This window comes from Amphiprion ocellaris, chromosome 20 (genome assembly GCF_022539595.1).
Source record: "Amphiprion ocellaris isolate individual 3 ecotype Okinawa chromosome 20, ASM2253959v1, whole genome shotgun sequence".
Classification (NCBI taxonomy): Eukaryota; Metazoa; Chordata; class Actinopteri; family Pomacentridae; genus Amphiprion; species Amphiprion ocellaris.
Window position 1 is genome coordinate 25390353 of NC_072785.1, and position 13068 is coordinate 25403420.

The following is a 13068-nucleotide window of genomic DNA, read 5'->3' on the forward strand; positions in this document are numbered from 1 at the left end:
TTGGTCAATTTAACGCCACAGCTAGCAGCTTTATTAGCTCAAATAAGTTCCTGAATATAAAATTTCTTTGTTACATCTTTTATCAAATGCACAGGTATTTAGAAAAATGTACTGCATGTGTTTGCTTATATCCCACTCAGCCACATTATGACCACGGACAGGTGAAGTGAATAACATTGATCATATTGGTACTATGTGGTGTTCTGCTGGAAAACATTGGATTTTGGCATCCATGTTGATGAGACTTAAACACTCAAATAAGCATTGTCCCAAAACAAGAACACTCCTTCATGCAAATAACAATCCCAAATGTCATTGGCCTACCCCCGCAGGATATTGCACCCACCACATCGCAAGAACTTCAAACAATCAGAAACATCTTGAGAAACACGACAATCGCCCAAGATGTTGATTTGACCAAAACTTCCAAGACCCCATTCTGATCGAGCATCAACAGGATGCAGTGGAAAAAGTTTGATTCACCAAGGCCCCGCAACACAACCCAGAGTACCCAAAGGATCCACTGCCAGTGTCCTGGTTCAGGACCTCATAGGACACCCTGAGAGGTCCCTTGGTCCATGCCCAATTAGCTTCCTGCTTTTTTCAAAATCTTCACTGTTTCTTGACTCTTTATGCCACATGCATTTAATATCTACATGTTATAAAGGACAAGTTATCATTTTACATGGGGTTCTGATCAGAGATAGTTGTTCTTGGGGGCTTTTACCTTTATTACATCGACACTGTAGTGATAAACTCAAGGTGTGAGGAAGGGAGCAGGGAAAACAGCATTTTTACTGCATAGTGGAAGTTTTTGTGCCCCTTTCAAAGAGATTTTAGTTAAAAGAAGTTGTGTTTGTTGCAGGTTCTTTTACTCAAACATAATAGACATTTTTGTTCATTAAATGCTTCAAAAATAACCGGAAAGTGACTAGATTTCTGTCAGATAGGGTACCACAGACGCATTGCATCCTAATCAGATTAACCAGCGTGCAACACCAGTAGTCATCACACCTAGTTTCCTTGCAGGTGTTCAACACCTCTATCTGTAGGTGGTGGCTCCATGTAGCTGTACCCAGCTGAGCTTCATGAGTCAAGACTCAACCGCCAAACACTTGCCAGTGAGCTCCCCTCTGGTTTCCCTATTCTGGGCCACATTAGGCAGCCCATTGTTTGCCATTTCATTGCAGTCTTACAATCTCTTTTGGTCTGCTCCCTCCAATGTTCCTTTAGAAACCCTACCAGTGACTATTACCCCCAATGATGTAGCTCCACCCTGCTAGGATGGTGATTCTTTGGGGGAATTCAGAGGACTCCAGGGTACCGTCCTGTGGAGGTTTTCACAGTTTTCACGTCCAACTAGGAGCAAACCTTCTGATAGACTTAAAGCTAGGTGACTTCATAGCTCATCTCATCTGGGAAGACTTCACCATCCCCTAGAAGTACCAGGAAAACATTGCTGGGGAGAAAGACATCTGAAATGTCCTGTTTAGCAGAAATGTCAAACCCTCCATCCATAAACAAGAGATAGTGGATAAATAGATGAAGATTCATTGCTTTTATTGAGTGCAGACTGATCATGCTTACTGCTGTGGATAGTCAACCCCATAAAGGTCGTTTCTTAGCCAAGAAAAATGCTGAAACAACACATTGTCAAGGTCTATTAGCCATGAATCAAACTGGAGGCTCACTGCCAGCAGCATTTGTTTGGTACAACCTTTAACATTCAGCCATCAGGTCATCTAATGTTCACGAGTATTTGTTGATTGGGGAAAATAATTTCCTGGAGCATCGACTAGTTGCCTCACTGAAGTCTTGATGCTAAGCTGAGCTAAGCTAACTAGCAACTGGAAGCAACTTGATATTTTAACTCTATTCAATTTGGTTGTTTGGCAGGAAAGTCACGTTGACAAAGAGCAGAGCAAAAATATGACAATGATATTACAGAACAAACAATTCACCTGCGGTAGACATCAAGGTAAGAATGAAAAGCACATTAAATAATTAGAAAAAGGTGCACTATTTACCATAATAGCATTGTTATGACTGAATTAATAGTGTTAATGTTGTAACTTTGCTTTAAAGGGCCATTGTATAGAATATAATACAATTGAAGACAACAAAAAGCCTTTATTGCCATTGTATTGTACATAATACAACAAGATTAAGGAAAATAGTCCTGATTGTTCCATTAAAAGCAACCTCAAAAACACAAAAAAAATCTAAACAAATAGAGTTGAATGTTGATCATGACACCATAATTATGCACTGAACATAGATACAGCTATTGCACAGGTTTGATAGAAAATGTTTTTGCACAGGAATAAATGATACAGGATGACAGTAAGAGTTATGAGGTTGTAAAGTTAAATATTCCTCAATTTCCAAGCATGTAGGAGAACCTGCAGTGGTCACTTAGAGCCAATGTTTGGTTTGTCTGCTCCGTGTTTTTATAGAAACACAACAGCTCAACATTATGGGCTTAATAGAGGAGAAACCTGCTCCAGACGTAGATACAAGGGGCTCATTCTAAGCTAAACACAATATACTGAGGTACAGGTACACTAATGCAAGCATGAATGCTGTATTCCATTTCTGCTAATAGATCCTCTTAAATCCTTCACATTGGTGCTTTGAGCTTCATATTTGCACATTTAACAGCTGAGCAGGGTTAGCATTAGCTGTGAGAACAATGAGATAAGACAAAAACATCAGTGAGAAATCAGATTTAGGACATTTGTTTGGTCAAAACTGAGGCACCTACCATAAATACCACACCATGAGCTGAAAAAGTGCCTGCAGAAATGATTGAAACATTGCACTGCAGCAATAATTAATAAAATAGTGTTTGGAGCTCAGCAGCGTGTTTGTCCTTTGATCATTATCTTGGTTCAAATTGGGGTCAGATTTGACTTCAGATATGAGTTAACACGAGCTCCGCGGAGCGATGATGAGCCCCAGTTATTTGCTGTGTGATGATCTGTGGTGTGAACGCCGACTCGACACGAAAATCCTGCAACACACACGCGATACAATACACTTGTGCAGAAGTAGGTCTTAAAGCTGAGTCAATTAGCGCCGCTGGAAAGACAATTCAGTGCTTTGAGGGTTGTGTTGCATTGTCTTCCTCCAAATTACCGCCTTGACATTTGAGCAATGAGACGAGGCTCGGAGAACATCTCTGATGCACTATTTTCTCTCGTCTTAATTGCCGAGGATCTGTGTTGCATGTTGCACACCTGCCTTGTGAACTTGCATCAGTCCAGGTGGAGTTTTTTTTTTTTTTTTTTTTTAGCATTTATGGCCACCACTCTTCTGAAAAATCTGCTAAATACCTCCAGTGTTGTCAGCAAAGTCTCCAGGTTGGTTCTCAGCTTCTTTTCAAAGTGCACGAGGCTCTCTTTGAATACAGATGACACAATTAATATTGAAGTCTGAGAGGGATTACCTTAATATGTCAGGAGACTTCTGAAATTAGAACGGTGTGACACTGATACTATTCCCCCGCTGCAGGAAATGGGTTTAAGTAAAGATCATAATGTAATCATAAAATACGCCTCGAGGACTTTGCATCACCGGTGACCTGCAGGATTCACTGCTTTCTTTGTTTGTGTGGTTTATTTGCAAAATCTGGAGATGTGTCTTCCCCTTTTTCCTCCTGCACAAAGGCACGCCAGACTTACACTGCACGCCTTTCTTTTCCCCCTCTTATCTTTCTCATTCCAGTCGAAGCCGATGCGTTGCGCCGGGCGTGGAATTGGTGGTCAGGGATACAGGCAGATGGGTGTTCACCTCCCAGCCTGCTCCACCAGCCATGGCACAAATGTCACGACTCAGAAGGCCTCCGGTTGCCTCGGCACCACAGAGAAATCACGCTGGCACGGATGAATAGATTTAATTCAAATTTCAGCCCGGCGCTATTCATGCATTCGCAGAGCCCGACTTCATTAAAGCGCCACTTCTTTTCTGGGGTCACGGGGAGGAATGTCAGAGGCAGGCGGTGACCTGATAATGCAGGTTATAAAGAGTTAACGCACTTTTCTACATAACTGGGCTCCGTTTGATTGAAAAACCATCGTTTCAAAGTTGACGTGATTCCTTAAGACTTCAGATTCCTGGTGGGTTTGGTGAGATTTGGCGATTTGTTGCTGCAGAAAACAGCTGCTTTGTTAGAAACACACCAGAATTCCAGATCATATATCTGTTTATAGAGCAGCCAAACAAAACCGTGTGATTTTAATGAAGAAATTCAGTCAGCAATTAGACTTTTTCCATCATTTATGAGCAGCTGCCATCTCATTTCATGCTTTATACACCTAAATTGAGTAAAAACATTGATGTAGCCAAACTGATCTCACTCACTGGCTTGTGGACGGCTGATTTTTGGTCTTTAGAAATTGCACATAAGTTGGACAGCCATACTGCACCCTATAACGTGCTGCTTTATTGTCTATTCTACTCTAAATTGGACATTCATTTACAAAATCAGGAATGAAAATTATGCCGCAGGTACCGGATGTTTTCACCGAGGTTTGGTCAATCTAGTTCTATTTACAGAGCACCTGCAACCTGGATTAACTTGCAAAACAGTCTGAAACTCGACAGATTTTTATCTTTTGGGCAATTTAGGTTTTTAATTTAATCCTATTAACTTCCAGCTGTTCTTGTTTTAGTTCATTTATTTACTTTTCAAACCTAAATGCACTAATTATTGTTTTTATTTTACTGACTTTGCCTTTAAAAATGTCATTGTTATCCAGGTTTCATCTTTTGTTCTTTTACTTGGCTGTATTGTAAATGAGGCCTTCATACCTCAATGTACTCTGAGTTTAAATCAACTGAAGATGAATGAATGGAAATGAACATCATGCTGTATTGAAGGAGACTTAAAACTAGCAAGGGAGGCCATAAATTCGTCAGGAAAATGTTTACTGAGGTAACAAACCAAGCAAGAGACAGGCTCATTTTCTCATTGGTTTCTATATAACTAGACTTCTTTCTACAACCAGAACAGTCGCCTCCTGCTGGCTGTTCGAAAAAGTGCAGGTTTAAGGTATTTCTGCATTGGCAGCTCTTTACAGCTCAAGATGGTATCTCCTTTTGTTGCCTTATTACCTGCAGTATTTTAAACAGTTCTTCGGGACTTGTCATTTTTATGTTCGAGAGTAACACAGTAGATTTAGTATTTGTTAGCCTGTTAGCAAAAAAGATGCAGGTTTAAGGTATTTCTGCATTGGCAGCTCTTTACCTAACAGCTCAAGATGGCTTCTCCTTTTGTTGTCTCATTACCTGCAGTATTTAAAATAGTTGTTCTGAGGTAAAATGCAGAAAATTACCTTCTTCTTGTTTTGTAGAAGCAGTTTAATTAACAATCTTAGTTTGTACTGATCTGTCTTCAATGCATTTCAAGCTTATGTCCCTTTTCACAATAAAGTCACCAATTTCCTATCTTTTGAACACTTTTGTTATGAACATTTCAGTTTGAAAACCCAAATTTGAAATCATCTAGAGTCAACAGTAAACAATCAGGCTTATATCGATGACTTTTTGATACAATACAATAAAATATAAAATATACCTTTATCTCTATGTATTTATCTATTAATAAAATAGATAGATATATAGAAGTAAAGGGCCAAATAGAAATCAAAATGAATGAAAAAGGAGATATTCTAAAAATGAAGTAAGAAGTGATACAATGAATAAACTTAAATATGTAAATAAGTGAAGAAATACAGAAATTAATGAATGAAGTTAGTTCTGGATGAAGTAATAAATTAATCAAACCCATCAAATCAATCAAAAATCTGACTAATAATGGAAATTCAACTAATTGAGATGCTTGTTGAAGCCTAGACTCATAAACATTGAATTGGAGTTAAATTCTAAGCCTAATATAGTCTAGATTGTAATATTAGTGATTTAAAAAACAGAAACAACCATAAGGTTTTTGTTTTCAGTAAGGGTTCTATTAAAAGTCTGTGTATGAGTGTTAAAAAACAAGCAGATGGTAAAAGTGAGTGACCAGAAAAATTGACTATTTGGCCTCCAGAGATTTGCCAAAAAAGTAAAAAGATTTTAGTTTCTGTGCCAAGTCAGTGTGTAAAGGTCTCAGTCTGGTCGCCTTTATGAAAACTGTCTGAGTGAAGCTGAATCCAACACAAAAATAACAAACTGAACAGAAGTTACTGCATCTCAGAAGCACATCTACATGAAATAGCTATTACAGAAAACTGAGCTTTAAAAATAGCATCAAAAACCAGACTTGATGTCATGAAAACCATCAGGATTGTACTTTAGGATTCAAATATGTTTTCCACATAGCTCCTAACCTCAATAATACTCCATTATGAGCGTGGCGCTAATGGCAGCAATCATTTTCCAAGAATAGTTGTCACTTGTTTCAAAAGGCAGATGTCTTGTTTTGCAGTGTCATTCCATTATAGCGAAGAAATACATGATGTTTCTTCCCCCTCCTCCTGCTGCTGGGCCGAGCCGAACTGTCAAAGCAGCATTGATTGTATCAACATGCAATTAAATGGTAATTCAGTGACGCAGTGTTATTGTGGGAAGCGCTGCGCGAGCGGTCCCTTTAATTATCCCTGATTGTGATTATAACCTTGCATATTTTCGCTGTGCATCTTTATCTTTCTGTACATTGTTTGCCCAACTTTGCGTGAATCCAGACAATGGCAGTGTGTTTCCGCAGCGCCGCCCTCCGTGTGGGGAGGTCAGAGCTGAGTTTCTGTGCTGTGATTACTGAGCTGCTGTACAGTAGTTAGTGATTTACTGTGTCTTTACTCTTTCTTCAAGGACGGAGGCTTGAAGTGGGGCTGCTGCTGCTGCTGCAGCTGCTGCTGCAGCTGCTGCTGCTGCTGCTGCTGCTGCTTCTGCTGCTGCTGCTGCTGCTGCAGCTGCTGCTGCTGCTGCTGCTGCTGCTTCTGCTGCTGCTGCTGCTGCTGCTGCTGCTGCTGCTGCTGCTGCTGCTGCAGCTGCTGCTGCAGCTGCTGCTGCTGCTGCTGCTGCTGCTGCTGCTGCTGCTGCTGCTGCTGCTGCTGCTGCTGCTGCTGCTGCTGCTGCTGCTGCTGCTGCTGCTGCTGCTTCTGCTGCTGCTGCTGCTGCTGCTGCTGCTGCTGCTGCTGCTGCTGCTGCTGCTGCTGCTGCTGCTGCTGCTGCTGCTGCTGCTGCTGCTGCTGCTGCAACCTTATCCACGTTTGCTCAGCATCATGCTCAGCAGACAGGAGGGTCATGGGGTCGGCCGTGCACCAGGAATGGCAAATGGAAGGTTGCTGCCGTATTGTTATCAAATTAGATTGGCCCGTCTTGGTTTGATTCGTCACGCTGCTGCTTTTAAACAAATACGTCTCATTTCTGATGTGATTTACTGGAGTTTGAAGGACGGAACCTGTCGCTTAGCGAAATGACACAAGCGTTTTGCGTCAAAACGGCACCACGGATGCCTCCGGTTGCTCCTCGCGCCGAGATTGTTGTCTGGTAACGGTTGCCATGGATGCCACACTCTGTCAGGGGCTTAGGTGTAATGGATTTAAATTGAACTGTTGAATTTTCGAGCAGAGGAGGAAGACGGGGAGGAAGAGGAGGGAGCGACAGAAATAGTCTGAGCATTAAAAAAAAAGAGGTGGAGGGAGACAAGACACAGTCAACTACAGAGACAGAGGAGGAGGTGGAGGGGAGTCGCTCTGAAAGGCCTCACCATCTGTTATGAGGAGCAGTAATTGTTGCTGAGAGGTGTGTGGGGGTTCTGTGGAGACGTGGATGAGCAGCACAGCGTCGGGTCCGTGTGAACGCTCAGGTGAAGGCCAGCAGGGCGGCAGCTTCTCTGTGGCCCTCATTAGTGTCGGTGTCAGCGATGACCTTCTGCAGCCGACACACCTGCAGCTCCGAGGAGGAGCTCAGCAGCTTTCTAGCAGCAGAGAACGTCCGTCAGTTTCATTAGCGATGATCTGACTGCTCGTTTGATTTATTTCTGAGCAGACGTGCACCTCAGAGGTCACCTCAGAGTGTGATTCTCGTCTCATTTCACTAATTTCAGCCTCCTCGACTCCTCAATCTTCCATCCTCGGTGCATCATAACAAAGGAAGTCTGCGCTTTATCCTCTGCAACACTTCAAATTCGCCCACTGTGGGAATAATTAAGGCTTATCTTAACTGTAGTTTTGCACATTCACAGGGAAATAGTTTAAACATTGCTGCACACTGTGCATATTACTAGCACTTTTTCTTACCTACAGTCCCCTGGATTTATCTATTCATATGAATGTATTTTTAAATTTCTGCATCTCAGCATTTTCATTCTGTGAATTGTGAATATTTTGCACTTTAAAAACCATGTGCAATATCTATTTTTCACAAGAATACATGCTATTTCCTTAGTTTTCTACTTACGTGTGTGATAATAATACTCTCGCTGTATTTCTATTCATCAAAAAAATCCATGCAATACCACTGATATGTGCAATAATGTTGTTTTTAGTTGTACTTATTTATGTTTCAATTAATTTAAAAAAAAAAATTTGTACTACATTCCTTAACTGTGCTATCTTTGCTGCTGAAATACTGCGAATTTCCCCACTGTGGAATTAATAAAGGCCTATCTTATCTTACCTTATCTTAGCTTAGCTTAGCATGGCTTAGCTTAGCATAGAGTAGCGTGGCTTAGCTTATTTTTAATGTTCTGTACCAAAGGCCTATGTGCTTTGACATGAGCACTTGGTGGCTCTGGGTCATTTTTGTTTATGTACAGTAGATTTAGTGCTTGTTAGCCTGTTAGCGTTTGGATATTTTTACTGTTGCATGTGGAGAAACTTACTGCTGAAGTTTGGTTGATGGTTAAATCACAAATTTAGCTTTTTCATACATTGGCTAGTGTCACATAACTGCACAGGCAATTTGATTTATGTCCCCTTACTGTCCTTTTGCATGGTCAGTATTATGAATTTTATTATTATACTGTATTTAAACTATTTAATACTCTTTTTTTTTATTGCACCAGCGCCATCTGTTTTTTTCTTGCGCCTTAACTTGATTCTTCTCCCAGCATGATTTGCACTTTATTTTCCTTATTTTTCTTGAATGTAAGCTGTATGAGCTCCTACTTCCTTAAGGGGATGAAGATCTATCCATCTAACAAGCTGTAGAAAACTCTTAATTTCATAAGTTAACTACAATTCTACAATTTCATTTAGCAGATGCTTTTATCCAAAGTGACATATATCTGAGAGTAGATACAACACAAGCAAGGATCTAGACAGGAGAAAACAACCTGGGTAAGTGACAGAAAACAAGTTCAAGTGTGGTGAGTACAGGCAGTGCAGACGTAACTTCATAAGTTATCTTCTTTAACTATACAATATTCTGTCGTCTAGTGGCCTAAACGGTGCACAGAGCCCTTATTCTCCAAAAACTCCAAATATTCAGAGGTTTAAGGTCTGACTTTGGGTTTATTTAGCCAGTAAAAGCCAGGGGATCTGTTGTTAAAAAGTCACAAAGTGCAGTTAAAAGACCAGATTCTGAAAATACCAACCAAATTCAGTCCATTATTTGTTCTGTTTAACCTTTTCTCAGTAACATTTCAATGTAATACTGCAAAATTACTAAAGAAATAAAATGGCAGAAACTAGTTCTGCTTTAAGAAAACACAACAGCTTCTCAGGCTTTCTTTAGTGGCTGTGGTATTTAGTATATTATCTGTGCAGAAAAGTGTCACTATGGAACTGATTTGCTTTCATCTTCATCTCCAGAGCGACTAAATACTGGAGTCCAGGGGCAGTTTTTTAGCCAACGCCGGCCCCTGAGAGGTGAGCCATGAAATGTCACTGAAAGACACTGAATGACTGCAAACAATGCCTGGATGTGCTGCTCCTGCATATGAGGGGCTCTAACGTGTCCATATCTGTCTGTGATAAACACACGAGTTTATTTTCCCCGCTGATGCGCTCTATGGAACACTATAACCTGCAGGTCTTTGTTGAGAATTTACACATTAAACAGTAGTTGGCAGAGTCTAGAAACTGGTTCTTTTTGTGTCAACAGACGAGTTAAGCTGCCGAATCATTTGTTTTAATTGTGCCGTAGCAGCTACTCTGAAGGATGTCTCATTTAGGAGCAAAATTCTTTAAATACACACGATAAAATATTCATACGCAGGCTGTCTCGCACCCAGAGGGTAAAACATGAAAGTATTTTTTTTTTTAAAAGTAACTTCCACTGCAGTCCTTGGTGGGAAACGGATAATAATCCTGCAGATGTTAATGCGGTGTAGGATAAGTGGATATTGAGGGCTTCAGAAGGATCCTTCGGGCTTTGTCTCTCTGCGAAAAGCCGATGAGACGACTTGGTGGCGGCTGAAGCGCCGTCTGTGAAAGGCCAAGCAGGGCTGTTAATCAGCTCTCAGGGTTACATCAGCGAGAGCCTCAATACATCACAGCTGATGAACTCGGCTCACGGTCTCCACAGAGAGAAACCCCCCCGGCACAGCGCTGACCTCTCAGTGTGTTTGCACTTGTTCCTCAACAGAATCGAAATCACGTCTGATGCTATTGGCATTTTACTGAGCGCATCTGCAAACATCTGGTTTAATAAGGGGCGTTAATCGATGCTGCCGCTTCGTGTTTAATAAGGCGATCACATGTTTGGAACGTGAATTCTTAATATGATGAATAAGTGAGAATTACAGCCAGTAATTAAATATAGTGAGGTGAAATAGAACGGCACTTAACCCGCTGAACCCAGAGTAGATTCTGGGTGTTTTTTATTCAGTGAAGGCTCTTTTTTCACTGCAATACAAAAGTCCTGCACCTCAATGGAAAGAGCACAACCATGACGAGAAGTAGTGAAAATTCAGGAATGTCCCTTTTTTTTGGAGTATGGCACAATTACAATAGCATAAATCATAAAAAAATAAGAAAATTATCTTGGATTATATATCATACAGTCCTTTTGCATGCTTACTATTTTTATTTTTATTGTTATACTGTATTTAAACTATCTAATACTTTTTTTATTTGTACCAGCACCATCTGTTTTTTCTTGCATCTTAACTTAGTTCTTCTAGCAGCACAATTTGAACTTTATTTTCCTTATTTTTCTTAAACATAAGCTGTATGAGCCACTAGATACCTTCATTTTCCTTAAGGGGATGAAGATCTATCTATCTAAAAATGTACGAGCTGCAGAGCACTCTTAATTTCACTCTTAATTCATAAACATTGGCTCCAAAATATTCTGTGCTCCGGTGGCCTAAAAGGTCCCTTATTCTCCAAACACTCCAAATATTCAGAGGTTTAAGGTCTGACTTTGAGTATATTTAGCAGGTATAAACCAGAATCTCTGTTGTCCAGTCCAGCATTTGTTTCTGTTTAACCTTTTCACAGTAACATTTCAATGCAATACTGCAAAATTACTAAAGAAATTGATGTCAAAACAGCAAAAACTAGCTCTGCTTTAAGAAAATAAGAAGAAAAAGAAGAAAATCTTGCATCATATATCATACAGTCCTTTTGCAAGCTTCTTAGTTTTTTATTGTTATGCTGTATTTAAATTATTTATTACTTTTTTTATTTGTACCAGCACCATCAGTTTTTTCTTGCATCCTAAGATGTTCTTCTACCAGCACGATTTGCACTTTATTTTCCTTATTTTTCTTAAATGTAGGCTGTTTGAGCTACCAGATACCTTCATTTTCCTTAAGGGGATGAAGATCTATCTATCTAAAAAATGTACGAGCTGCAGAGCACTCTTAATTTCACTCTTAATTCAGAAGCATTGGCTTTAGATATTCTGTGCTCCGGTGGCTTAAAAGGTCCCTTATTCTCCAAACATTCCAAATATGCAGATATTCAGTCTGACTTTGGGTTTATTTAGCAAGCATAAACCAAAAAAATTAAAATGAAAAGGTGCAGTTAAAAGACCAGATTCTGAAAATACCAACCAAATCCAGTCCAGCATTTGTTTCTGTAACCTTTTCACAGTACCATTTCAATGTAATACTGCAGAATTACTAAAGAAATAGATGTCATAACAGCAAAAACTAGCTCTGCTTTAAGAAAATACAGAAAAAAATCATCAAAATCTTGCATTATATTTTATACACAAATTTTAAAAACCTAAAATCAACATGTTTAATATTTTTCCAAGTGTTCACAGGTGTTACCAATAGAAGAAAGAACTTTGGCTCTACATACTGTAAATAATATGAATCCTGTCTGCTCTGTGCTAACACAACCTGCAGTTCAGCCAAAAAGTCTTTTAATTTTCATCATGTGACTGTGGGTCACAGCTGAGTCACTAATGGCTTTGTGGTTGTGCCAAGAGGTGCAGAATTTTTCATTTTTCACAGTATTCTGGTGCTGCAAATGGTTTGTTTTGGTGAGACATGTAGAATGAAGTGAAGTTTGTTGAAATATCACAAACTGAAAATGAGATTTAAGTAACTTTTGCTATGTTGAGTAGTTCAAGGACCATAAAAAACTTTAAAATACAACTTCTCTTTCAGTTTTTACCAATAAATGATGTAATTTTGGTGCTTTCTTAAAAGATATAAAAGCTACCAGTGAGTTTTGAGGGTACAGAAGGTTCGATTCAGTTCCAAAACATCGATACCATCAGCCTAATATGTCCTTCAAAAAGTTCTCAAACAAGAGGCATAACTCTTACTGAGGGGCATAACTGTATTCTTTCAAGCCTCATATCACTGTCCACCAAAGTCAAATATTTGAAACAAACAAACAAAAGAGAAGAGGGAAGCTTCGATTTGGCTGCTTTTGCTCCAGGACAATACAACTGTCTAAACAGTACAGATGGCAGAAGCAGCTAAATGTGGTTTGAGCTGTTGCTTCTTAAACTTTACTCATCTGACCTCCACTGTCTGACTTCCAAAACTGAAATCCCGCTTGTGTGGTCGCCATTTTCAGAGCGATGAAAAGGTCATGCATGCTGTTGAGGAAAATCTGGAGGCTCAAGTCGTGATCTTGTTTCGATGAGGGGATAGCGAAGCTCGAACATCAGTGGACTAAATGCACTGAAGTTAAAGGAAGTTCAAAAATAATG

General features: G+C 39.9%; 1 protein-coding gene across 3 annotated transcripts in view; it reads left to right on the forward strand.

The window, feature by feature from the left end:
• The window catches only part of slc8a3 (solute carrier family 8 member 3), a 169802-nt gene that overhangs the window by 125070 nt on the left and 31664 nt on the right, over positions 1 to 13068 (forward strand). Inside the window, exon 4 of one of the 3 annotated variants that reach the window (XM_035955602.2) lies at positions 9762 to 9818. The exons of the other annotated variants lie outside the window; for them this stretch is intronic. Coding sequence (XP_035811495.2) covers positions 9762 to 9818 — 57 coding nt within the window. The remainder of the gene's footprint in view (positions 1 to 9761; positions 9819 to 13068) is intronic. 3 annotated transcript variants of the gene reach the window in all.